At 39.0% G+C, this 27,152-nt stretch overlaps 1 protein-coding gene across 7 annotated transcripts; it reads left to right on the forward strand.

Moving 5' to 3' along the window:
* The first annotated feature begins 1,045 nt into the window (after window positions 1-1,045).
* zmat5 (zinc finger, matrin-type 5) lies at window positions 1,046-26,016 on the forward strand. Of its 7 annotated transcripts, none has more exons than XM_053617721.1 (6): window positions 1,046-2,384; window positions 2,483-2,635; window positions 2,738-2,800; window positions 5,528-5,608; window positions 21,893-22,001; window positions 22,206-23,306. In XM_053617721.1, exons 2-6 carry the CDS (start codon window positions 2,509-2,511, stop codon window positions 22,345-22,347), a joined length of 522 nt encoding a protein of 173 aa, XP_053473696.1. In that variant the 5' UTR covers window positions 1,046-2,384; window positions 2,483-2,508; the 3' UTR covers window positions 22,348-23,306. The 7 variants fall into 7 exon arrangements, with proteins under 7 accessions (XP_053473696.1, XP_053473698.1, XP_053473697.1 ...); XM_053617723.1 differs by lacking the exon at window positions 22,206-23,306 and adding an exon at window positions 24,866-26,016 and having other exon boundaries at window positions 1,050-2,384; XM_053617718.1 differs by lacking the exon at window positions 22,206-23,306 and adding an exon at window positions 24,795-26,016 and having other exon boundaries at window positions 1,055-2,384; window positions 2,461-2,635.
* Window positions 26,017-27,152: the final 1,136 nt, after the last annotated feature.

The raw sequence follows: 27,152 nt of genomic DNA on the forward strand, positions 1-27,152 counted from the left end.
TTGATTAAAAGAAAATTAAAATAATTTATAACTGTTATATAGAACTAATAATTAATCCATATTCATACTAATTAATGTTTATTATAATACACTTTCAATAAATATACATGCTTAAACGTTTGTGTTTTCATTGCTAGATGATGTGCTTTTATTATGAAAAATTAATTCTTTGAGTTTACATGTCTACACACAATCATGTGTCCACGCGTAGACGTCCGTTCACGTAATTAGGTGTTTAAGCGCAATAATGCATACAGACGCTATGTCGTCTTTATACACGAAATTCGTCTTTACACGTAACGTCTAAAGACATATTTGTCCTTTTGGCCTTCCATAAAGCTGCGCTGGTTGAGGGATCCAGCTGCTCATGTATAGCTATCGCTGTTCTTTGATGCCATATGTCACAGTGACATGGCATCGGCGCTGTCTCAAGTTGGACAAAAATTCTAACCGGCATACACCGCTTCATGTCAGCCGCTGATCGGTCTGCGCAGCGCCTTATGAAAGTCGAACATGCCTAAAGTTTTCGCGCCGTAATACAGGTCTCAGTCAGCTACAAGTAAGCCCCATTGTGGCGATACCAACTGTACCACCCTGGAGATTCATAAAACCATCTGTAGATACAAGAATACAACAAATATTAAAAGAGAATTCTAAAATAGCACCACAAGGGATAATAACTCAAAACTATATGGAACAATATCAGGATAAATTACTCATATATACAGATGGGTCAAAACAGCCAGAGACATTTTCATTCCTCGGTATGAAGTAGCAGTCAAAAAAAGGGTGACCGATCATTTATCAGTGTACACTGTAGAATTATTAGGAGTCCTATTGGCACTGCAGTGGTTGGAAAAAAATCATCAGAGCCAAGATGTCGCTATAGCGTCTGACAGTCTATCAGCATTATCAAGCATACAGTCTGGGAAAACATCATGCAGACAAGACATTGTTTACCAAATACTTAATCTGCTTCTCATACTTCATGCTAAGGGACTGAGTGTTTCCTTCTTCTAGGTTCCTGCACATGTAGGGATAGAAGGGAATGAAATTGTGGATGTACTGGCAAAAAGATCGATAAAACATGAAACAGTTGATATAAAAGTACCATTAAGTAGAGTAGAGATCAAAACCATTATAAAGGGACACGCGCATAAAACATGGCAGGAATACTGGGACACAGCTGACACCGGACGACACCTATATACCATACAAAAACAAGTAGGCATGAGTGTGAGGCAGGGCAGAAACCCAAAGGTAGAGATGATAATTACGCGTCTTAGAATAGGTCATGCTGGTTTAAATCTAGCATTAAACAGAATAGGAAAACCCCCCACTGGACTCTGCACCCACTGCAGTACACAAGAGATGGTAAAACACATTCTGTTAGACTGCAAAAGGTATGAGGAGGAAAGAACTGAGCTATAGATGGAGATGCAAAACAAAACATGACACTAGAGAACTTGCTGGGGAAAACATCTGGGAAAATGCACCACCCCCTAATAAACTATTTAAAAATACTGGGATAAGTGAGAGACTTTAGTAATCTAGTAGGAATATCTACTATATAGCTATTTATCTCTTTATTTTCTTTTATTCATGTATTATTGTTTTGGTATTATTTTATTTTTATTATTATTATTTTTTGTTTGTTTTTCTTTTCCTGCCAATCTACTGCTCACACTCCAGTCCAGTAGGTGGCGGTAATGGACCTTTAGTGGTTTTCCAACCGCCATTAAAACGAGAAGAAGAAGAAGAAGAAGAAGTTGTTTTCGCGCCGTGACCTGCATGACGAAGCCATGCTTTACACGTCTCATTCTAGCGTTCAATGCTGAGAAGTTTAGCCTTAGAAGCCTCAGGTGGACTGTTCTAGGAATGACGTAGCCTTCCGTTTAATACCAAATTTGTAGTGAGCTAGAGTCTTTACCAGTGCCCGAACTCGTGTACACGATATACTGATTCACGACTTAATGAGCTAGGGAGCTTGTTGAGACATACCCAAAGACTGCCTGGCTGGTGGGTGAGGGGCCTCAGTGTTGTTGTTGTTGTTGTTGTTGTTGTTGTTGTTGTTGTTGTTGTTGTTGTGGTGTTTTTTTTTTGTTGTTTTTTTAAGCCACAAGCTAGCCAGCTCTCTGTGATGAGTGGTGTATATTTTCTCCGCAAATAGCGAACTGTATAATTAATTTTATTTATTACCTAGCGAATGTATTTGTCTTTTGATTGAAGCATAATTCGTTTAAAGATAAGAAGCGCTGTTTTGTTTAGTCCTGACGTTGTGAAACGTTCTTGAGCTCGGATTTGAGGAGACCATACCGATTAGAAATTCCAAGGTAGGAGTGCGGTTTCTTTGTTTTTCCTGGTCGGAGATCGCGAATTACTAGGTAAACTCTCTAGTCTAATGCAGCATAAATGTTATTTAATCCAGATTAGAGTAGTGGTAATGTTGACTGTTAACAGATCTTTCTGAAACTGTCTGCAGTGGTTTTATAGTTGATTTTGAGAGACATGGGAAAGCGGTATCACTGCGATTACTGTGCTCGCAGCTTTCAAGACACGCTGCACAACAGAAAGAAACATCTGAATGGAGTCCAGCACCATAGAGCCAAAAAAGCCTGGTTCGACAACTTCCGAGGTAATGAACATTGCGTCAGCACCTATGCGCTAATAACCCGGTCAAGAATGTTCTTTTTCTGTTTCTGTATGTTCTGTCTGACACCCAATATCTGTATTATAGATGCAGCTGCCATTCTTCAGGATGAGAGAGCAAAACAAGGATGCAGAAAGTTTCTACAGACAGGTAAAGCTCACAGAGAATTTGGCACAATTGCATTTCCACATGGATCTGGTGACCAGACATACAGTGGATACTAAAATGTCTACACACCTCTGCTAAACTTGCAGGTTTTGTGATGTACAAAAAAGGCAATCAAGATAAAGCGTGTCAGCTCTTTTTCCACCTTTTAATGTATTACAGTGACCAACAAATTTGAAGTGAAGAACAAATAGAAACCTTTTAGGGGAAAAATAAAAAACTTACAATAATCTGGTGCACAAGTGTGTACCCCCTTTAACTATTACTTTGTTAAAGCACCTTTTGCTTGTAATACAGCACTCAGTCTTTTTGTTTGGGTAAGAGTCTACCTACTTAGTACATCTTGATTTAATAAAAAATAAAAAAAAAACTATTTTATCCCATGCAAAAATGCTCCAGACCTATCTAATTGCATGGGGATCTCTTATGCACAGCCCTCAAGTCTTTCCACAGGTTTTCTATACCATTCAACACTGAGATCCTGTGCATACTTTGTAAGCTCTTTGCAGACCATGGCTTCAGCAGTCAGATGAAACCAAGCAGATGTCAAGAAAATATGAGAGAAATAGCTGATCATAATTTAAAGAGAATCAGAATCACTTCATTGATGACAAGTGTATGATGAATGCTTTTGAACATGAGTTTGAACGTGATTGGTTAAAGGCCCCGTCACACCAGGATGTGTTTCGCAGCACATTAAACAGTTTGTGTTAAACCTGAGTGATGTGCTGAATGAAAGTGCAAACTCACTCCCTGACAGTAGATGGTGCTTATCGAAAAACAGAAACACCCCAGTACACAAGGTGGCGCTGCACAACTTTCAGTTTCTGACACCCGCTTATCACTTAGAAGAGCGCCAGTATTTACTTCTTTGCAAAAAGCCATTCACACACTTTTTTTTACATCTTTAAAATTAGAACTTTAAGGATTTAGCTTTAAACAATATGCTCTTTTTAAAAAAGTAATTATTTGAATTAATTAAAAGTCACAGCAATAGCATTCACATACTTATGGGAAGACCCAGATTATTAGATTTTTTTTTTATAAAATTTTTTTGTTGTGCCCAGAAATGTTCCTGCAAATTGATGAAGTGTTGAACATAGTCTTTTTTTTGTTTGGTTTTTTTTTGTGTGTTCAATATGGTCATACAACGATGTTCATTCAAATAGCACTTAGCTATTTGAATAAGTGGTCTAGAATACTTGTATGCATATATATGTATGCCAGGTGCAAAATACATACAATGGACTATCAACCAGCAGGTTATCATTTGCAGAGAAGAGATAAAGAAACAAACAATGCTATTTAGTGTAGAAAGCAACACTGAAAGAATTAAATGGATTACTTAGAATATATGCTTGCATTTCATTGTCGTCAAAAAAATAGCCACAACATAATAAATGAGTCATGAAGTTCTCATCAGTTTTGAGCTAGAATATGGCCGGACTTGAGGCTTTAGCGCCATTGTGTTGCTACTCATTCATTAAAGTTACATGCAACTATACACATACACTTTAGTTTGTATATATAGCATTTAGTGGGTATTTTGGAATCTGGTGCTTTCAAAGGAACCTTGTTTATGTGTGTAGGCAGAAGGATTTATTAGCAGTGAGTATTTTAATTCAGGTAGGTCACTTATGCACTCACTAAAATCGTGGATACCTATGGAAGTATAATAGTGCCAAATGTCCTCAAGGCAAAATGGCATGTTGAATTGAATAAAAACATATCGCAATAACAATACTTGAATTTTTCTGCCCAGCAATTTGACACAAATTGGGAAAAAAAACCACAACAATAACAATGCTTAAATTAGTTTCCTTTGCAATTCATTGGGTTTGTATATTTTTATTGAAAACAAAAATCCAGCATTCAAAATTCAGTGCACACATTCACCTTCCTAAAATACCGTTCCAAAATATTCAGTTAAAATACCATCGTCATTATTCGTCATGTAGGAATTCAACACATTATTTTTCAACCTCACAAATTTACACTGTAAAAATTCAGGTCTTAAAATTCAGGTCTTAAACATCAAGTCTTCACATCCGGGTCTCACAGGAAGAGCAATGGATTGCCGATACTATTGTAACATATTACTCTGGGCCGGCCCCCTAGTGGTGGGGTTGTGCTGACAAGCCACAAGAGAAGATTGGACTGGCATAAAGTTGGCTTGACGTTGGAAGTTCGGTATTTACAGCTATGCAAAAATTAAGGGACCGTCTCCCGAGTTACATATTGGTATACATGTTTCTAACTTCAGTAGCATTTGAAGGGAATGACTTGTTCATAAAACCAACTGTAAAGTGTTCATCTAGGTGTCAGCTATAACGCACACCTTTTTATCAAAAATCTAAAAGGTGTGTATCACACCTGACACCTACAGGAACACTTTCCAGTTGGTTTTGTAACTGTAAGTCACAATCTTCAAATATTGAGATTTAAATTATGGTATATTTTGTGTACATGTCCATACGGTATAAAAACACCACAATATTTAGATATGATTTCAGTTTATTTAATTAAATTAAAAAATCTAAAAGGTGTGCGTTTTGATGCTTTGAACACTCCCATTGACAGCCATTGATTTAGACATGGGACGTTAAAACGGACCGTTTTACACTCTGAAAAAATGTACCAGTGTGAAGGAGCCTTAATTCTGAATATAGTAATCATTGTGATATTCTGATAATGGACCTCTATCACTTTCAGGTCAGTGTGTATTTGGCCCAAGCTGCCGGTACTCACATATGTCTGAACAGGATATAAAGGATTTGGAGCAACATATTCATGGTGAGATCCTTATTTGATTTACTGTATTGCCAGAAGTTTGTGTACACCTGACCATCAAACCCATACAGTGCTGTGAAAAAGTATATGATTTGATTGGCTTCTTCTGTTTTGTGTACATCATACTAAATAGTTTTAGATCAAACTAAATACAACATAAAATAAAGGCAACCTGAGTAAACACACAATACAATTTTTATTGAAGCAAAAAAAGTTATCCAATCACCATGTGAAAAACTAATTGCCCCCTTAAACTTAAAATATTTTTGTGCCACCTTTTAGTAGCAATAATGGCCCACACTTCTTTGCTGAACTGCTTTATTTCGGCCAGTGGAGGGTTTTCAAGCATTAAATCCCTGTTTAAGGTCCACGGCATCTCAGTTGGTTCAAGTCATGACTTTGACTAGGCCACTCCAAAATTTTTATTTAGCTTTTTTTGAGCCGTTCAGAGGTGGACAACTATGCTTTGGATCATTGTCTTGCTGCATAGTCCATTTGCACTTGAGTTTTAACTTATGGACTGAAGACCGGATATTCCTCTTTAAGATTTTCTGGTAGAGAGCAGAATTCATGTTTCCCCTCAATTATTGTAAGTTGCCCAGGTCCTAAAGCAACAAAGCATCCCCACACCATCACACTTCCATCACCATGCTTGCTTGTAGGTATGATGTTCCTTTATGTGGAACTCTGTGTTTGGTTTATGCCAAATGTAATGGGACCCTTGTCTTCCAAAAAGTTCTACTTTCGTGTCATCAGGCCTGGTTGCATCCCATTCCAGATTTAGTCCCCCCTTTGCTGTTATAATATCCCCAATGTTCTGGGAAGTTTTTGTACTTGAATGTGTCTGTGGGGATTTGTGCTCTTTCAGCCACAAGAGCATTAGTGAAGTCCAGCATTGATGTTGGGCAAGAAGGCCTGGCGCACAGTGAGTGTTCCAATTCATCCCAAAAGTGATCAGTGGAGTTGAGGTCGGGGCTCTGTGTAGGCCACTCAACTTCTTCCACCCCATTTTTGGCAAAACATCCCTTTATAAACCTTGCTTTAGGCCCCTTATTTCCAGTGAAGAGTAAACTTAATTCTATAGCATTCGAATACATTCTAGACAATTGTGTGCTTCTAACTTTGTGGCAAATATTTGGGGAAGAACCGCATGTGTGTGTGAAGGTGAGGTGTCCACATACTTTTGACCATATAGTGTATTAGTATCAATAACTGGTATTATTTATAACTTGCTAAAGGGCATGTAGGCATATGTGGCTGTTATGAGTGAGGATTGAGTTGAACATATAGATAACCCGATTAAACAAATGAGACACAAATTTTATACTTATATTATACCCCCCGTGCAGGAATAAGTGCAGCTAAATGTTGCTGGTAACTGTTGATCAGCCCCGTACATCAGCTTGGAGGAATTTTAGCCCATTTCTCTGTATAATACAACTTCAACTCTGGGATGTTGATGATGGGTTTTCTCGCATGAACTGCTGGCTTCAGGTCCTTCCACAACATGTCTATTGGATTTAGGTCAGCACTTTAACTTGGCCATTCCAAAACATATATTATATAATAGTATAATCAGTTCACAGGCAGATGTCCTGAAGTTTTCCTTTAGAATTTTCTGGTATAATTCAGAATTCATTGTTACATCAATGATGGAAAGCTGTCCTGGCCCATATGCAGCAAAACAGGCCCAAACCATGATACTACCACCATCATGGGATTAAAGGGTCATGAAACCTCCCTCTTTCAGCTCAAGTGTACCTCTCAATGTTTTTGACAAATGCAGCTTAAATGGGTGTGGATGGCTGTGCGAAGAAGGAAGGGGGAGTGGGCGTGGCAGGGAAAGGGGGGGGGCTTCACAACACTCACAATAAAGATGGATAGTGACAAAAAGTTTGCAGATGAGGCAGAGGACTTCTCTCCTCCTGAATTCCCAGGGCTAAATGGAGACACAATAGATAGAAGTGCAGGTCCTCTGCCCCATCTGTTTGAACCATTAGCCCCTGGCGTGACTATGGAGGAAAACATAAAATAAAACCGGAGGCAGTGCAGATGGGAGAAGTGTCTGAATGGTAGCTAGCTAATAGGCTCGAGCTTTTCATGAATAAAAAGGCGAATGCGTTTTGCATGCGACGGCCTGTGGAGCTTTAAACGGTTTAATTAGCTCAAAAGGCAAGTAAAACTGTCATGGTTAAAAATTAAACACATACCTCATTTGAAGGGATGGAAAAGTCCTCGGGACTTAGTACCGCATCATTGTGTAGACGCAAACTGCTTTCATGAGCAAGTCTGAAGTCCACCATTCTCAAATTCTCATAGCTCTCCCGAGAAAACACACTTGAACTCTTACACCACTGAAACAAACACTTGCGGCCCATTTGAATGCCTCTCTCATCTGCTACATTTGTAGGAAAGCACCAAGCGTGGTCATGAATAATTTAAGAGACAGCATCTTCTCATAGGATAAGAACACGCAGACCCATGAATAACTATGAGACACCAACACGTCATCTCAGTACTATAGTACATTGCCATGTCACTGCCTGTGACGTGCGACACGACAAGACTTTAAACCCGGAAGATGAAAATAGCAGAAAAAAGCTCAAAATTAACCAGTTTTCTCCTACGATTTAAATTAACGGCTGCTAAGATTCTTTTATGATGTGTGATAAGAACACCTCTGTTAAAATCTCAGAAAATGTAGTTTAGTGTTTCATGACTCTTTAAGGTTCTTATGCAGTGTTTCCTTCTCCAAACATAATGCTTCTCATTTAAACCAAAAATAAAATTTTGTTCATATGTCAACAAACCATTTTTTAAGTAGCCTTCAGGCAGATGGGCAGAAATGTTCGTTTTGGAGAGCAATGGCTTTCTCCTTGTAACCCTGCCATGCACACCACTGTTGTTCTCCTGTGTTCAGTGTTCTCCTGATGGTGGACTCATGAACATTAGACAACTCCTGTCTGACTGTGGGTGGTGGAGTCCTAACTCTGTAGAGATGGTTTTGTAACCTTTTCCAGCCTGATTTTGCTTTGTTCATGCCATGATACACTTCCACAAACGTGTGTTGTGACAATGAGACTTTGATAGATCCATGTTCTTTAAATAAAACAGGACGTTCACTCATACTTGATTGTCCTCACAATGATTGAAAACACCTGACTCTAATTTCACCTTTAAATTAATTGCTAATCCTATAGGTATGTAATATTGGATCATTTCCCTCAAAAAATACATGACCATGTATAATATTTTTGTCTTATTTGTTTAGTTGGGCTCTCTTTGTCTACTTTTAGGATTTGTGTGAAAATCTGATGACGTTTTAGGCACACATATACAACCCCTGGCAAAAAATTATGGAATCACCACACTCGGAGGATGTTCAACTGGCTTTTTTACTTTGTAGCAAATAAACAAACCACAGATATGAAACTAAACATTTTTTGTTTAATAGCTGAACAGTCTGGCTTCATGAAACATGCCTCAAACAAATAAAATAGCTTTAATTAATGGCATATATTTTTTCCAGATCAAGTTGAGAAAAACAAATATGGAATCACCTTGTAATTTGCATTTCTAAAACAAATACCAGCATAAGTCTAAAAATGTGACTTACTCTGCAGTTAAGAGTTCCTACATACCTTAACCTTGGACTTTTTGAAAGGGAACATGGCCCCAACAAGAGAGTTGTCAATTGAAACAATGGAATGGATCAAAAAACTCTTATAAGAACGAAATCCGACACGGAGTGTGGCAAAAGATGTTGGTTGTTCCCAGTCAGCTAAAATTTGGTGCAAGTATATACAAAATGGGAAGGTTATAAAAGGAAAACATACGGGTAGATCAAGGAAAACTGCAAATGTCAGGATCGAAAACTCAAAGCAATATGCCTTGAAAATAGAAAATGCACATCAAAACAAATGAAGTTCAAGTGGCTTTATTGTTTGTTATTGTGGCTTAATTTCAACCATATACAGCTAGTACAGTACGAAGTGAAATGAAACAACGTTCCTCCAGGACCATGGTGCTACATAAAACAAGACACTAACCACATGAGACAACACAGAACTAAATAAGATCTACGCATTTTTACATAAAGTGTATGTGCAAACAACACAAGACGGTACAATACTACTAAAATAGGACAATAGGCACAGTGTCAATGTAGCGCCGACCAGTACACAGTTTTTGTGTGGAAGTGTCCGATATAACAGGTAGTGCAAAAGATAGGAGGCAGAGAGTAACGATATAATTAAAAAATAAATGGTATACATGTAAACATAACATGCTATGACTTGGTATTCAGCCGATTAGCTTATATCAAATATAGACATAGCAGTTATTGCATTGGGAGTGGGAAGGTATGCAGTTCAGAGTGTGGGTCAAGTCAGGTCAAGTCTCTGAGTATTGAGGACTCTGATGGCTTGGGAGAAGAAGCTGTTACAGTCTGGCCGTGAGGGACGAACGCTTCAGTACCTTTTTCCAGACAGCAGGAAGATGAAGAGTTTTTGTGTGGGCTCAAATGTCTATGATGGAGGGAAGAGAGACCCCAATGAGCTTCTCAGCTGTCCTCACTATCCGCTGCAGGGTCTTGCAATCTGATAAGGTGTAATTTCTGAACCAGACATTGATGCAGCTGCTCAGGATGCTCTCAATAGTTCCTCTGTAGAATGTGGTGAGGATGAGGGGTGGGAGATGGGCTTTTTTTCAGCCTTCGCAGAAAGTAAAGATGCTGCTGGGCTTTCTTGGCTATGGAGCTGGTGTTCAGGGACCAGGTGAGGTTCTCCATAAGGTGAACACCAAGGAATTGGTGCTCTTGTCTATCTCGCAGTCGATGTTCAGCAGAGAGCGGCCGCTCCGTGCTCTCCTGAAGTTAACAACCATCTCTTTCGTTTTGTCCACATTCAGAGACAGGTTGTTGGCTCTGCACCTCCTCTCTGTATGCTGACTAGGGATGTCACGCGAACCGACACTTTGGTACCAAGTTGGTACCAACATTCTTAAAATGTGACGGTACTGAAGTAGCTTTAGCACCGTTTATAACAAAAGTACAGAGGTTGCGATTCTTCTGGACCTGAAGGGGGAAGCAAATACGCGCAAGTGTTTTAGTCGGTCCACAAGTGGTGAAGAAGAAGAGGAACGCCTAGAAGCACACGGGAAAAACTACAGAAGTTTAGCTTAGCTTAACAAGTTTAGCTCCGCCCCGACTCGTTGAGAGGAAAGCTAGTATCGGTTTCTGGTGTGCAACCGATGCTATCATTCATTTCAAACAAAGCGAGGAAACGCCTGGAATTTGGCGAAGCACCTGACAGACAGTCCTACGTTATATTTGTTTGAGACAGCTGGCATTGTAGCCGTGAAACCAGCTAATGTTATGCTCCATGTAATGTTTGCAATAGACAGTTACTTGTTAACGATGCAAACACATTGCAGTGTGTTAAACTACCTCCGGATTCGAATTCGGAGTTCGATGGAGTAGGATGCGAAGTTGGAGGCTCCTGCTGATTTCGATTAAAATTGTAATTAATTAGCGCTTTTCTGTCATACAATAGATTTTGACTTAGGCTACACCGTTTCCTTGTTTGCACTTTTAACTTTGTGGTACGTTAAAATGTCTGGAAAGAACACGAAAACCCATGGTAGCATTCAGACATGACTGAGGCCAAGTGCACGTGCTGCGAGTGAGTCCCCTTCTTCCCCTGAATCTGCGCTGCCGAGCGGTGACTTTGACTTCACCGCACTCAGGCTCGAGCTGCTGGCTTTACTGAGGAAGGACATCGCCGATATTTTTGAAAAGGAGCTCCAGGAGACTTTCAGGGTTGTGCTGTCTGCTGTTCAGCTTGACCTGCAGGCCGTGAAAACACAGCTGGCTAGTGATAAAGTTGCTACCGATTCTACCATGTCAACACTGAAAGGTACTGTTGGGGAAATGGAGCACGCTCTCTCCGGTTGCACCGATGACATAGCTCAAATGAAGATTACTATCGAGTCTCTCACTGCGACCGTGACTCAATTAGAGAATAAATTTGAGGATTTGGAGTCGAGGTTACGGCGCAATAACGTTAGGATAGTCGGAGTTCCAGAGGGCGCTGACACGTACAACTGCTGCTGTAGCGGCCTTGTTAAAAAAGGGGTTTTGTCTGGAGAAGGAGCCGGTTTTGGACCGGTCCCACCGGACCCTTCAGCCAAAGACCAAGCCTGGTGAAAGACCACGAGCTATTGTGTGCAGATTCCACTATCACAGTGATTGTGTTGACATTTTACGCCGTGTGATAGAGCTCCAGCGGATTAAAGTGAGGGATTTGACCATCTCCGTTTTCCCTGACTACACTGCCAAGACAGCCCGGGCCCGGGCTGTATTTAACGAGGTTCGGCGTCAACTTCGTGGTATTGAGGGTGCTTGAGTATTACATATAACGGTGTTCAGAAAGACTTTATTTCAGCGGAGGAAGCAGGAGACTATGTTAAGCTCTTGATATCGGGGTGAACTGCATCACCTACACAGCGACGGCTTTTTCACTCTTCTTTTATTTTTACTTTTTGCACTCGGCCTTCCAGCTCTACAGTATTTGGATTTTTATTGAAGATATCGTCGTCGCATTACTTCACCTAGATTTTGTGGACTCGCTCCTCTTAAATCTACTTCGGTATTAATGTGGTTCTCTGTTTTGAGGCTCTGACTGGGTTAGAGTTTCTGTTTATTTAATTGTGTTAGTGTTTTTTCCTCTGCTTTACGTCCTACACTGTTATATTATTTGTTACAAGTCTTCAAAAGTTAAGGACATTATATTTGTTATTGTGCGCAGACTGTTTATCAGACTTGAAGTCAGTAGGGGCTTTTTCTCTTACTGGAACTTTTTGTCTTGGTAATTTTTTTGGTTAGTTCAGCTTACTCTCTGAGTTGTTTTCACATTGTGGACAACTTTTGGTTATTGTGGGAAACACTGCTGTCTCATTTTTATTATGGAGACTTTGGGTGTGTGTTTGGGGGATTGTGAGAGTAAACAAAACTTGCCAATGCTTTGAAGGATGTGAACTGGAACGGAGTAATGTTAGTCAATTGCGAATCTGTTTTTAGAGGATTTAAACCTAACATGGTGAACAAATTATATTATAGAATTCAGGCAATTTTACTGGGGTTATCTCATACAGTGTGGCAAGTAATAATCTGGAAAGACCTTTGTAATATCACAGTCTAAAACTGGATTTAAAGAGAAGCAAATCAGTAAATGAATCACACGTAAATGAATCATATGAAAATGAATAAATAAATTATAAACTACCTCCGAATGCTAGTAGTTCAGCCCGTGTCCTGTCAGCTAAATGTAGCCTAATGTCACTAATAATTATTCACATGTTCATGCTTTTAATAAATCTTTTTGGCCTGCCACCATATCAGTGAATTTAAACTAATGCTTGCATTCAGAGTATAAGGTGTGTGTGTGTGCACGCTTAGGAGTGCACCTCCGGAGACTCATTGTCAGACCAGCCGCCCCCACCCCTTCTCTCTTTGCCAGTATCAGACAGAGGAGGATGTCCTCCAGGAGAGTTTTTTTTTTATTTAATGTTTTTAATTTTATTTTTATACCACACCGTGGTATTGACTGTGGTATCGACTTTGGTATCGAGTATCATTTATTTTTGGTGGTATCGGTGCCGACTACTAGATTTTTGGTATCGTGACATCCCGAATGCTGACTTGTCGTTCTTGAGACCCATCGCGGTTGTGTGATTGGAGCCGTGCATTGCTGAACAGTCGTGAATCAGCAGATTGAACAGCAGTGGACTGAGCACATAGACCTGAGGGGTCCCCGTGCTCAGTGTGTTGGCGCTGGAGATGCTGTTCCCGATCCCGACTGACTGAGGTCTCCCAGTCAGGAAGTCCAGGATCCAGCTGCAGATGGTGGTGTTCAGGCCTAGTAGGTTCAGCTTTTCAATCAGCTGCAGAGGAATGATTGTGTTGAATGCTGAATAGAGATGGTAATGGTATGAAAATTTCATATCACAATTATCGTGACCAAAACTATCACGGTTATCAGTATTCTCATGGTATTGTTAAAATGTGATGAGAATGTACAAACAGTACTGATACGCACACTGAAATCATTTAAAGGTTTTATATTTGACGGGTTTTATATTTGACTATAAAGTGATAGATGGTTGACACTAGGCTTGCTGTGATAGTCTGTGTTCCTGGTGTTTCACGGTGTTCGGCCGCACACCAATTGCATCACTTGCCCACCGTGGCACCATTTTGCTTTATTATAGTAATACAAATCATTTAGAAGACCAAACCCGAAGTGAGGTCACATTTTGGATTTTATAAAAATGCAGAGGAAAACTTAATAGAAGATGGTAACCCTGTCTGCAGAGCTTGCCAGAAGAAAGTTGTGGCGAAAGGAGGCTTTGCCACTTCGTTGGCACGTTTCCTTCTTTCCTCCCTCGCTTTTAAATCACTTACGAATGCCTGTGCAGCTGTGCGCATTTCACTTTTGCTTTGGAATTAGCGGCAATTTGGGGGAGGCAATTGCTTGAATGATGGGTTCATTACTATTCTTAATGAAAAACACAACAAAATAGTACAATGACAAACTCTTTTAAATTTTTTTTATTTTATTAAACCAACTCTTTAGTCTTCTCTGACAGCTTGCTTCACTTTCATCACGTGATGAGTGAAATCTGACTCCTGCTGATCTGTGCTGCGACTCGACTCATGCGGAATTGAGCAGACGCATTCAGTTTTTAATTGCAGTGTTTTTTCACACTCAGAAAACAATGTTGCCTGCATCAGATTGATGCTGGGTGTGTGGGGACAGCTTTTACCGCAAGTTTTACAAATCACGATAATTGCGTACGGTTTTAATGATAATTAAACGTGACGGTAATACTAACTGTCCGGGGAATTTTATCGTGGTTTATCATGAAATTGGTAACTGTTTCATCCCTAATGCTGAACTGAAGTCTTTGAACAGCATTCAAATGTAGGTGTCCTTTTTGTCCAGGTGGGTGAGGGCCAGATGTAGGGTGGTGGCAATGGCAACATCCGTTGAGTGGTTGGAGCGATACGCAAACTGCAGCGGGTCCTGTGAGGGGGGCAGCAGGGTCTTGATGTGCCTCATGACAAGCCTCTCGGAGCACTTAATGATGATGGATGTGAGTGCAATGGGATGGTAGTCATTGAGGCATTACACTGAAGACTTCTTCGGCATGGGGACAATGGTGGTAGCCTTGAAGCACGTTGGAACAACTGCGCTGATCAGGGAGATGTTGAAGATGTCAGTGAAAACATCTGCCAGCTGGTCTGCACATCCTCTGAGCACTCTGCCAGGAATGTTGTCTGGTCCAGCTGCCTTCCGTGTGTTGACTCTGTATAGAGTTTTCCTCATATCAGCCGTGGTTAGACACAGCACCTGGTCGTTGGGAGGAGGGGTGGTCTTCCACGTCGCCACGTCATTCTGCGCCTCAAACCGAGCATAGCGCATCTGGTAGGGAGGCATCACTGTCACAGGTGGGTGGTGATGTCCTGTAGTTGCTGATGGCTTGAATGACCTGCCACATGCACCATGTGTCACTGCTATCCGTGAAGTGACTGTGGATTTTCTGGGCATGTGTGCACTTTGCCTCTCTGATGGAAAAACAAATGGGCGGAAACAGCAGTCAATGTTTGTGACAGAACTGTAAGAAATCGGCTGAATTAAATGGGATTTACGTATAGAAAACCCAAACGAAATCCAGCACTAACACCTAAACAGAAGAAAACAGGTTACAGTGGGCTAAAGAGAACAGAGTGTCCGCAGGTCCTTAAAGAGTCTTAAAATGTAAATACAAAGCCTTAATTAACATGTCTTAAATCCACATTTAAAAGTCTTAAAAATGGAACTAAACCAACACCATAAAGAAAATTTTTATTTTATTTTCACTCCATTTTTGAAATGGTAAACCCGTGTCACTGTGTTGCACTCTGTGTGTGCGGCTCATCAGTGTTTTATAGCAGCACGGTTCACAGTAAATGCCACTCCATGTGAACTTCATCTCTGTGCTGTGAGTTTGAGTCACTTATTACGTGCATTTAGATCACATCATGCACCAGATTCACTTTGGTTTTACATTTGCGTAATATCAAACATTTTTGTGGGCAGAGGTTTATGGCATTTCACCTGATTGGTAATGAGAATAAGAAGTGAATTAAAAAAAATTTCCAACTAAATGGAGGTTTTCCTGCGGTTTTCTACCAAAATAGAAGCCACAAGGTCAAACGCATAAAAGTGAATTAAATCAGTTACTTTAAATATACTATATTGGGGTATTACTATTTGTACCCCCAAATAATAATAATTAAGTATTATTCAGTGCAATAGTAATATTATGAAGTAGCAACAAAAAAAAATACTTAAAAATAATTTTCTTCTTTACAAAAATGTATGTACATCTGTAACATTAATGTCAGGGTAATGTAACAAGTAAATTATAAAAAATCTAGTAAACTCTGAGGGGAAACACTGAGGGAGCGATGGTCTTTTTCTCTTCTGACTGCCTTAATCCATCTGTTTATTTTTTCTTGCCTCTCGTGGAAAGTCATGTAAAGGAAATACTGAATTACCTTTCTTTCAGTGTTGGAGCAAATGGTAATGCACAAAGGATATTTGTTATGGTCTCCCATATACGGTGCCCTCCAGTAATATTGGCACCCTTGGTAAATATAAGCAAAAAAGGCTGTGAAAAATTGTCTTTATTGTTTAACCTTTTGATCTTTTGTTAAAAAAATTAACACAAATACTCTGTTCTCATGGATATCAAACAATTTCAATCACAACACAGGTTTATCCACAAAAAAGATCTTTGTTAAATATAGGTGTGCAACAATTATTGGCACCCCTATGAATTCATATAAGAAAAATATATTTGAAGTATATTCCGTTTGATATGGATTATTTTTTTAGTACACTTGGGTGACTAGGAACAAGAAATTGTTCAACCATGACTTGCTGTTTCACATGGGTATAAATATGAGGTAACACAGGCCAAATTACCTTAGTCATTTATAACATGGGTAAGACCAAGGAATATAGCTGTGTGGCAAAAGGTTGTTGAGCTTTACAAAATGGGAAGTGGCTATAAGAAAATAACACAAGCCTTGAAAATGCCAATTTGCACCATCAGGGCAACAATTAAGAAGTTCCAGTCAACTGGAATAGTTATGAATCAACCTGGAATTGGACGTGGCTATATTCTCTCAGCGCACTGTGAAGAAATGTGAAATGTGAAATCTCCAGCTGGAGAACTGCAGAAGTTAATTGTGTCTTGGGGTCAGAAAGTCTCCAAAACTACAATCCGAAGTCACCTGCATCACCACAAGTTGTTTGGAAGGGTTAAAAAAAAAAAAAAAAAAGCCTCTACTCTCATCCAACTCCAGCGTCTTCAGTTTGCGAGACACTACTGGAACTTCATTTGGGATTGGGTTCTATGCTCAGCTGAAACCAAAATAGACACCAGAGGTGTCTTTGGCAATAAACACTGGAGGTGGTTTTGGTGCACACAGGGAGGTAAATGGTCTGCTTTTATCCAAAGCGCTTTATACTGTGTCTCATTCACCCAGTCACACACACACACACCAATGGTAGTAGAGCTGCCATGCAAGGCACTAACTTCAGTGTCTTGCCCAAGGATACTTCGGCATGTGGAGTCATGTGGGCCGGGAATCGAACCGCCAACCCTACGATTAGTGGACAACCCGCTCTACCACCCAAGTCACAGCTGCCCACAGGTAGCCATATGGAAAACTACCTCATGCCCACAGTTAAATATGGTGGTAGCTCTTTAGTGTTTTGTGGCTGTTTTTCTGCCAGAGGACCTGGACATTTTGTTAGGATACATGGCATCATGGACTTTATCAAATATCAACAGATATTACATGAAAAATGCCTCTGCTAAAAGGTTAAAATGGGCCATGGTTGGATCTTCCAACAAGACAATGATCAAAAACATACATTAAAAGCAACACAAAAATGGTTTTCTGACCATAAAATCAACGTCCTGCCATGGCCATCCCAGCCCCCTGACTTGAAACCTGTGGGGTGAACTGAAGAGGAGAGTCCACCAGCATGGACCTTGAAATTTGAAGGATCTGGAGAGATTCTGTATGGAGGAATGGTCTTGGAACCCTTGCATTATAGGAGACGACACAGAGCTGTTATCTTGGCAAAAGGAGGTAGTGCAGAGTATTGATTAAAAGGGTGCCATTAATTGCTGTACACCTGTATTTAACAAAGATGTGTGTGTGTGTGTATATATGCATGCATGTATGTATGTTTGTGTATATATTAGGGCTGCACAATTAATCGAATATTGATCGCGATTACGATTTTGACTGCCCGCGATTACATGAACATGATTGCGATATTGACATTTAAAGTTCGTCCTCTGCTCATAAACTCCACCACATATCAAATCAAGCGCTTCCTAAACTTACAGCCAGTCACCATAGACGTCAGGGATGACGTCATTTTATATGCCAAACCCAGAAACGAGTTAGGATTTTCTTCCTTCGGTTCCGTCATCCCAAATCAATGGGTTTTTAAAAAGGGATTTTGTTAAAAGCCTGAAATAAGGTCTGTGGTTAACACAAGCTCAAAATATCTTTCATGTTTTATTCTACAACGTAAAATATGCCAGTAAAACCCCACTCATGATTTAAAAAAAAAAAAAAAAAAAAAGCTTTTACGTGTATTGAAAAAGGTGGTTGCTAACTGTCACGTAATGAGGGTTTAGGATGGATGCAAGTGCAGATAAGAGGTTTACTGAAGAGAGGCAGACAAATCCAAAACGCGAGACAATAGCGTGGACGAAACCAGACAAAAGGTCAGGCGATCGGCAAATGGGCATAAACGAGGCCAAACAAGAATCAAACAATGAGGTTGAGAACAGGATCAAAACTATGAACAAAAGCTTGCTACACGGAAAACTCACGCAATACTTTGCGTAGAGCAAAAAGACACGCAGGGTTTAAGTGACGAACGTAATTAAGGGTGATCAAAAATCAACTGAGACTAATGACACAAGGGAACAACCAATGACAATACGGGGCGGAGACAGGACAGAAATCATAACAAATGTACATGTAGAAAGTCACTAAAAAACCCGGAAGCGTGCCGCGAGCTCCAGCGCTTGCGTGAGGGTAAATCGTGACACTAACATATTGCTAAATGGGACTACAGACGTTGTCGGGGACATTAAACTTCATCATGCTGAACAGGAAAAAACATTGCAGATAAACTGGTTCAGGTATGCTGTGCACAATTACTAAAAAAAAAAAAAAATAAAAAAATAAATACAACAAAAAAAAAAAAAATCCTGGATGAAGATTCATCCCCAGAGTAAATGCGTATTGTGGAAAATGTTTTTAAATCAAGTTTGGAAAAGTTGTTGGAAGTTTGGTGATGGTGACGTTGAAGTCGAGCGACTGTGGTGTAGTTTGTTTATACCTTATGGTTAGCTTTTATTTCTGGCGATTGTATTTAGGCTTCAAACTTCATAAAAGTTGCGTTCATTTGTGAAAATTAACTTAAATTTTAAAAAAATTAACGTGTTTAGTATAGTAAACTTTAGTTGATCACAGAGCTGCTTTATTTTTTTTTTTGCGCAAAAATCCAAAAGCCTGTGTGATAATCATATTGGGTTTTTGTTGAGGGAACCAGTGTGATGCTAGCTTACAGGTTCTAGTACAAAATGACATCATCCCTGCACCACTCTATTGGGTGATTTGGCTGCATCTCTCCTCCTGTAAACACTGTTATTGCCTTTTCTGCATGGGCCTGAATTGATTTCATTTGGTTGCATATTGTTATATTTGATGCATATTTTAATTTGGTTGATGGCATTTATATTTTTACTTATCCTTTATTTTGGGTACAATTTTATTTATATTTTGCTTCTACAAGATGATGCACTTTAAGGACCAGTCAAATTTTTTGCAAAGATTTGTACATTAGCAGGAATGTAGCACAGCATAGAGGTGAAAGTAGTGGTCTGTTTATTTAAATGTGAAAGTGCAATAAAAATGTTGTCCCTTAAATCAATGAATAATCGTGATCTCAATATTGATCAAAATAATTGATTATCATTTTGTCCATAATTGTCCAGCCCGTGTGTGTATGTGTGTGTGTGTGTGTGTGTGTGTGTGTGTATATATACATATATGCGCGCAAGACACACTTGTCTTTGTACTCCTCACCTGGTTGCGCCACACATGCTTGACACCATCTGAACCAAATAAGTTTATCTTGGTCTCATTAGACCACAGGACATGGTTCCAGTAATCCATGTCCTTAGTCTGCTTGTCTACAGCAAACTGTTTGCGGGCTTTCTTGTGCATCATCTTTAGAAGAGGCTTCCTTCTGGGACGACAGCCATGCAGACCAATTTGATGCATTGTGCTGCATATGGTCTGAACACTGACAGGCTGACTCCCCACCCCTTCAACCTCTGCAGCAATGCTGGCAGCACTCCTACGTTTTCCCAAAGACAACTATTTCCCCAAAGACAACCTCTGGATATGACGCTGAGCACGTGCACTCAACTTCTTTTATCGACCATGGCGAGGCCTGTTCTGAGTGGAACCTGTCCTATTAAACCGCTGTATGGTCTTGGCCACCGTGCTGCAGCTCAGTGTCAGGGTATTGGCAGGTTGCCAGCGGTTTAGACATTAATGGCTGTGTGTTTAGTTATTTTGAGGGGACATCAAATTTACACTTTTATACAAGCTGTACACTCACTACTTTACATTGTAGCAAAGTGTCATTTCTTCAGTGTTGTCACATGAAAAGATATAATCAAATATTTACAAAAATGTATAATTGATATATATATATATATATATATATTATATAAAATTAAAGTGTGATTTTTGTTTTTGTTACAAAGTAACAAAAAAAAAAAGCAGAGTGAGCATCCTCGAAGTGTGGTGATTCCATAATTTTTTGCCAGAAAATTCTATAGGGTTCACAAACCTTCAAGCATAACTGTAATTTGAATATGTAGAGAAGCAGGAGCATACTCTTTCCTTATTTCATTTATGTACTCTGTCCAAGCTGAAAGGTCTCTGGTGTCTGCCACTGAGCAGCTTCTGTTTGATTAAGACCAGCTGCTGGAACTGTCATGGCAAAATGAATGAAAGCAATCTGAGACCATTTAACTCTTACAAGTTGGCAGGTGATGAAAAAAAAAATCCAGATGGTTACCCAGCTTGGATGTAAGCTTGATATGTTCACTTGTAGTGTGTGCCATACAGGCTAACGTGTAAGCTAAGCTCTGTCAGTGACCCCAAAGTGTTAAATAAAATGTTAAATAATCTGAGGTGGTTTGGGATGCAGAATATTTGTTGTGTGAACACAAAAGTGTCTCGGTGCGCCACAGACAACAATGAAGACCGCCTGTTCAACTGTGTCATTGCCCTAGCTGAAAAAAATGCAATGATTACAAGACTGTTCGGAAATCCTACTGAATGGTAGGATTCTACACTGCAAGGCTACCACAGAATCGAAGTGTTCGATAAAGCCCATACAGGTACATCATATCGAATTCACAGGACATTTCTGCCTGAAAACGTGTGCGAATCAGAAATGATTTATGAAATTTGATCACTGACTTTTGTAGTTAAGGGTGTTAGTGAAATGTTCGACTCATTCTCACAGCTATTATTTTTTTAGGACAATATCTATAATAAGATTTTAGCACCTTGGTGAAAAAAAAACTATAATGATTAATGTTATATGACTTGTAATATAATAATATTATGTTGGGCTTTGTATAGGGTTTGGACAAGCACATAAAATGTGAATGCATACATTCAGATGTCTGGCAGCTTTGTTAAAAGTAAATATTGAACAGAATTGCTATAGTAAGTCCGTTCAGCACAAATTGTCAGAAAGCATGCAAATAAATCTTTTTGTTTGTGTGAATACTGAAAACATGAAACATTGTTAGATGAGCAAATCCTGCACAAAATGTAAACTGAGTATAGTGTTAAGTAACCAATCTATGCACCCAACAGTTAATTTGGCAGTATCTGGTAACCCAACTATCACCCTACTAATTAAATGTGATCACAAGTGTTCATTGAAGACATTTTCGAGACATAGTGGGGTGGTGCTGGCTCCAGTAACCTATAGAAAGTATGTAGAGCATGGAGCTTCCAGTATATTTTTTTCCACCAAAACTTATTTCATTGGAAGTTTAGACATTCACAAATTGACTGAACAGTAAATAAGCAATCCCTCAATGTGTTATTAGAAGAAAGACAGCAGATGGTGGATTTGGACCAAGAGGAAGCCTCCGCTAAACCTTCACTAGAGGAGTGGCTGTCCAGGAGAGAGAAGAGGGCAGCTCCGTCATCAGGAAGGTATGTACTGAATCCTTAGAAAAGCATGATGGGCAAGGTTAAGGTGATCAGAAGTAAGGGTTCAAATTGCAGGAGAAGTCCCTTTGGGTAAAAGCATTCAGAGGGGTCCCAACATTACAATTTGGCAGTAGCATTTACAATTTTGACTGGAGCTACCACAATGTGACCTGGATGTGTGTGTTATTCTTCTCATGCCACGTTCAGGTCTTTTAAATCTCTACGGAACATTAATTCGATCACGACTGGATTATGGATGTATAGTGTATGGATCAGCCAGGAAATCGTATATACGACTCTTGGACACAGTACATCATCAAGGCATACGACTGGCATTAGGAGCCTTTAGAACGTCGCAAACTCAAAGTTTGTATGTTGAAACAAATTAACTTTCGCTGGAGAACAGACGACTCAAACTAGCCCTACAATATACAACAAAGCTGAAGACCAACAAAGAAAACCCAGCTTACCATCCTGTTTTCTCAACCCTTTCTTCAAGTCTAAATGAACAAAAACCAAGCTATATCTGACCTTTTGGACTATGGCTCAAACCACATTTGCAAAATCTCAAAGTAGATCGGAGCATACTGGAACAGATGCACTTCTGTATAATCCCCCCCAGGAACTTAAAAATAAATAAATAATCATTTTAGACCTAACAAGAAACAAAAAATCTGAAATCAAGCCAAATGACTTTCAACCACAACTCCTCTACATTTTCAGAAATATATTATCACATACCCCTATATATACAGATGGATTAAAATCTGAAGACCATGTATCATCCGCATTTGTGATCAACCACCAAAAAAAGGAATATCCATCCCTAACTACAGCTCACTTTTTACAGCAGAGGCAAACATTATCGTCTTAGCACTGGACTTCATAAAGACCAATGCACCATGAACAAACTCCATGAAATCAGCCCTATTGTTGGCAAAATAAACATTTCTTTGTTTTCAAATCGTTGGGACCAGATTGTCTACACCTGCTGGCGAGTAGGTCACTCCAGGATGACCCACAAGTTTTTAATATTGGGAGAAGACTCACCAAAATGTACCTTCTGCCAGAATCCATTATTCTTGAAACGTTTTATTAGACTGTACTAGTCTTAACCCCGTGGTAAACCTTTTTTATTCAGTCAACAATCTGGAAGAAAGTTTTAACAAAGTCAAACCTAATGAAATTTTAGAGGTTTTAGGATAAACGGATTTTAAAAACCTTATATAGAGATCCTTAGACATTTCTCACCATTAAAATAGCCGTAGAACCTGGCATGACATTAAAAAACAAACATTCTTCTCATACCACAGTAATTTGCTAGCATATATATATATATATATATATATATATATATATATATATATATATATATATATATATATATATATATATATATATGAATGATGTCATGTTTTTCAGTCTTTTGCAGGAATGTCTGCAAAACAAGTTAGTCAGTTAGGTTATATCAGGTATAAACAGTTGTTCAGGTATAAACAGTTGTGCGTGTGTAACAGTTGTTCCCTAATCAGCATTTCTTTCTTTCTCTCTCTTGAAATTAATAAGACAGAAAAAAATAAATAATGCAGCTTGTCATTTTACTGAAAAACTGGTCCTGTTTTGGGAATGTTTTCGTGTGATTTGAATTACTGTTGCCACTATTCTCAGAGCTGCTGTTCAACACCACTGTTAGAATGGAACATTTAACATCACTGTGTTTATAAATAAAAGGAACAGAATTGATACCCCCTGGCAGATCAGAATTTACTTATTAATCTACAAAATACAGTATGACATTATGGTGGCAATATTAGAATGTACTAAATGTACTATGACATCATAATGTCATAGCAATATTTCATGTGTGATGTGTATCCTGGATTTCTGTACAGAATTTATACAGCAGAGTACTTTTAAAGAACAAATATAGCAGATAAAAATCTGAAAGTAAAAAAAAAAAAACTGTCTTAATACAGACTTTCAACTGGGGGCTATGACGGATCCATTAGTTTTAGCCAAACAATTTAGCCATGGCAGTTATGAGTCATTTAATGTTGACGTTCTAATAAAATGAAGTTATTAGCAAACCTCTACTATGAATGTTTTGTACCATTTCCACTACAAACCATTGAGTAAAAGTTGTTTACCAGGGAGTCAATGATCAGTTACTCAGTATAGGTTGGTATCAGACCAGTATTAGCTTGACATGCTGGGTCTTCGCCTGATTGGATTTGATGTACTTTGTAAGGTGATACATTTTTGTGTGTGTGTGAGATGTTGACACTTTTTTTTTATATACCCATCTGAAGCACATCAATAGCCAAAAGCTCATAACAGCAAACTGAACATCATAACAAAACATTTAAAACTTTTATAACTGTTAATATGTAAGTCAGTATCACGTTGAAAATATGATCAGTTCAACCCTGATTATTTACCTTTATTGTTCAAAATGTAAAAGTGTTTTAACTGTTCATTGTGATTCAAGAACATTCAAATGGCTTCACTCACATTAGTGGAAGTCATGATATGATTTTGGAAGGGTTATTAAAGTACATCCTGAATGTTTAAGCTATAATTAATGTTTTTATTTATTTATTTGGTTTGTTTATTTACCTATAGGAACTAGTTTTAAATCAGTATCATTTAAAGGACCATGAAGGTCAGTATATTGGAGACATGTTGTATGAGCACGAAATGGAATTCAACAATACTAATTTTCATAATGTCCACTCATAGGTGATTTGCAGATTAAGTATTTAGTTTTAACATGACCTGGACCTTTTTGTGTTCTAGTGTTTTAAAACTGGAAGAGGAAAAAACAGCTAAAGGTATTGAAGTTCCAACATTTCTGCTTTCCATCCCAGATCTCCCTCCATCACTTCTGCCCCTGCATTCTGGAAGATGGAGAGGCAAAGTCCATACTGACTGGGGTTAAAATCAACTTAGTGTGTAGAATATACACTTAATATGGCCAGAGGTTTGTATACACCTGACCATCACACCCCAAACTGTCCTTGAACAGCCCATTCCAAAACCAATGAAACGAATTAATGAAACAAATTAATATGGACTTAGTCCCCCTTTTGCTTCTATAACAGTCTCCAGTCTCTTTTAAAAAGGCTTTCCACTGGGTGTTGTGATGTGGCTGTGCAGATTTGTGCTCATTCAGCCATAAAAGCATTATTGAAGGGAGACTCGAAAAGGTCCGACATGTAGTCATTCCAGTTCACCCCAAAGGTGTTCGGTGGGGTTGAGGTCAGGGCTCTGTGAAGGCTATTCAAATTCTTACACGCTGACCTTGGCAAACCATGACTTTATGGATCTTGCTTTGTGCATAGAGGTGTTGTCATCCTGGAACAGGTTTGGACCCCTTGGTTCCAGTGAAGGGAAAAATTAATGCTACAGAATACAAAGACATTGACATTTTTCTGATTCCAACTTAATGCAATAGTTTGGGGAAGGCCCATTTATTGGTATTAAGGTCTGGTGTCCACATACTTTGGCCATATAGTATATGAGTTTATGTATTCTTTTATTACTCTTGTATTAAATATTGTTTTTGTTTTTAAGCAGTGTGGTTGTTTTTTAATATTATGTTGTAGTTCTGTCATTCAATGTAGTGCTAACTAGCTCTGTGGGTAAAAATGAACAAAAAAGAGTAGGGCATTTCAAAAAGTGAGTCCTTTTGCAGATATTTGTAGAACTGGGAGTGTCAGTAATAGTTTAGTAGCAGTCTAACTGCTTTTAATTTTAAAGTGCTTATTACTAGTGTGTGCTGTGCATTTATTTTACCACGCATGTCTAGTGAATGGCATTAACTGTCTTGCTCTAGGTCTCTGTCTAAAATTTAATTAATATAAAGTTATGCACAAGAGTTTGTAGTCTAGCTGCTTTCACACTTGCTAGCTTAATTGGTTATTGTTTCAAGTGTATTTGTTCAGTGGCCATTGCCAATCAATTGCTTTTATATGCCTTGTTTATCTGATGGCTCTGATTAAAAATCCAATGTAGAGGACCATTTTCAGTTTGCCCTCATTTGTTTCCTCATATTTGTTTCCTCATATATATTACAGTAGACTGGAATTTATTAGGTCCCTGTGACACTGAATAGAACAAAACAGTGGTAAATGACTTTTCACAGAGCTTCTGTATCTCCTCATAACATCTGGAGATGTTGTGCAGGCTGCTGGCAACCCACCAGAATGAATGTCTTAGCATCAGCCTACATTAGAAGACATAAGACATGCTTGTAAAACAGAAAAAAGCAAATATGCTTTCCTTTAGTAAAAATCCATGTTAAAGCCAGTGATCATCAACCTCTCAATGACCACCTTTACATGGACAGCAGTAATCTAAGATAATGTGATTAAGGTGTTTACATGAGTCGCTTTTAGAATACTCCTGTCATGTTCCCGTTTTACATGTTTTAGAACATAATTAGATTAACAGCCCGCGTCATTACGTCACCGCGCCACGCCGTCCAACATCCCTCCAGAATTTCACGTATCAACATACAGTTCGTCTTCGTTATGGTACTGTATACAGTTTTGGGTGTTTTTATTGATTTTTTTTACGAATGCTTTAAGTGCAGTTAATTATTTGTCATGCTGTACGTGCTAATAGACAACTGCTTGAAGCCGTGGGCTGCGTCCCAAACCGCATACTTACCGTCTATATCAGACGTGTCAAACTCAAGGCCCGCGGGCCACATCCGGCCTGGCGTACAATTATATCCGGCCCGTGAGATAATTTTATCTTTTTTTAATGGCCTGGCAATATGAAGTGTCAGTAACACACAAACTACAAATCCCATAATGCAGCACCACAGGCTACCTGCGGTCATTCCTGCGTCCATTGCGTCAGATCGATCAAGCGTCTGTTGATGTATTAAACCCTAGTTTCAAGTTAAGCTAGCCCTTAACAGTGGCCAAGAGAAAAGTTGATTCTGAAAACAGCCTTTCAAAACCGGTGGGAGGCTGGGTACATGTTTACTAACCTTGCTGGTAAACCTGTGTCTTTTCTTTGAGGAGCTAATGTGGCTGTAATTAAGGAATATAATCTAAAACGGCACTATGTGACAAAACATCAGGACAAGTTGAAAAACCTGAATGCAGAGCAGAAGGTCGAAGAGTTGAAGGGGAATCTGACATC

This window comes from Ictalurus furcatus, chromosome 28 (genome assembly GCF_023375685.1).
Source record: "Ictalurus furcatus strain D&B chromosome 28, Billie_1.0, whole genome shotgun sequence".
Lineage (NCBI taxonomy): Eukaryota > Metazoa > Chordata > Actinopteri > Siluriformes > Ictaluridae > Ictalurus > Ictalurus furcatus.

What these genes read in the sequence shown, in the direction of transcription:
- zmat5 (XM_053617721.1), top strand. Translation starts at nt 2,509, where the DNA reads ATGGGAAAGCGGTATCACTGCGATTACTGTGCTCGCAGCTTTCAAGAC. An exon ending in CTGGTTCGACAACTTCCGAG is followed by an intron (nt 2,636 to 2,737) that starts GTAATGAACATT and finishes TCTGTATTATAG; the next exon opens with ATGCAGCTGCCATTCTTCAG. An exon ending in CAGAAAGTTTCTACAGACAG is followed by an intron (nt 2,801 to 5,527) that starts GTAAAGCTCACA and finishes TATCACTTTCAG; the next exon opens with GTCAGTGTGTATTTGGCCCA.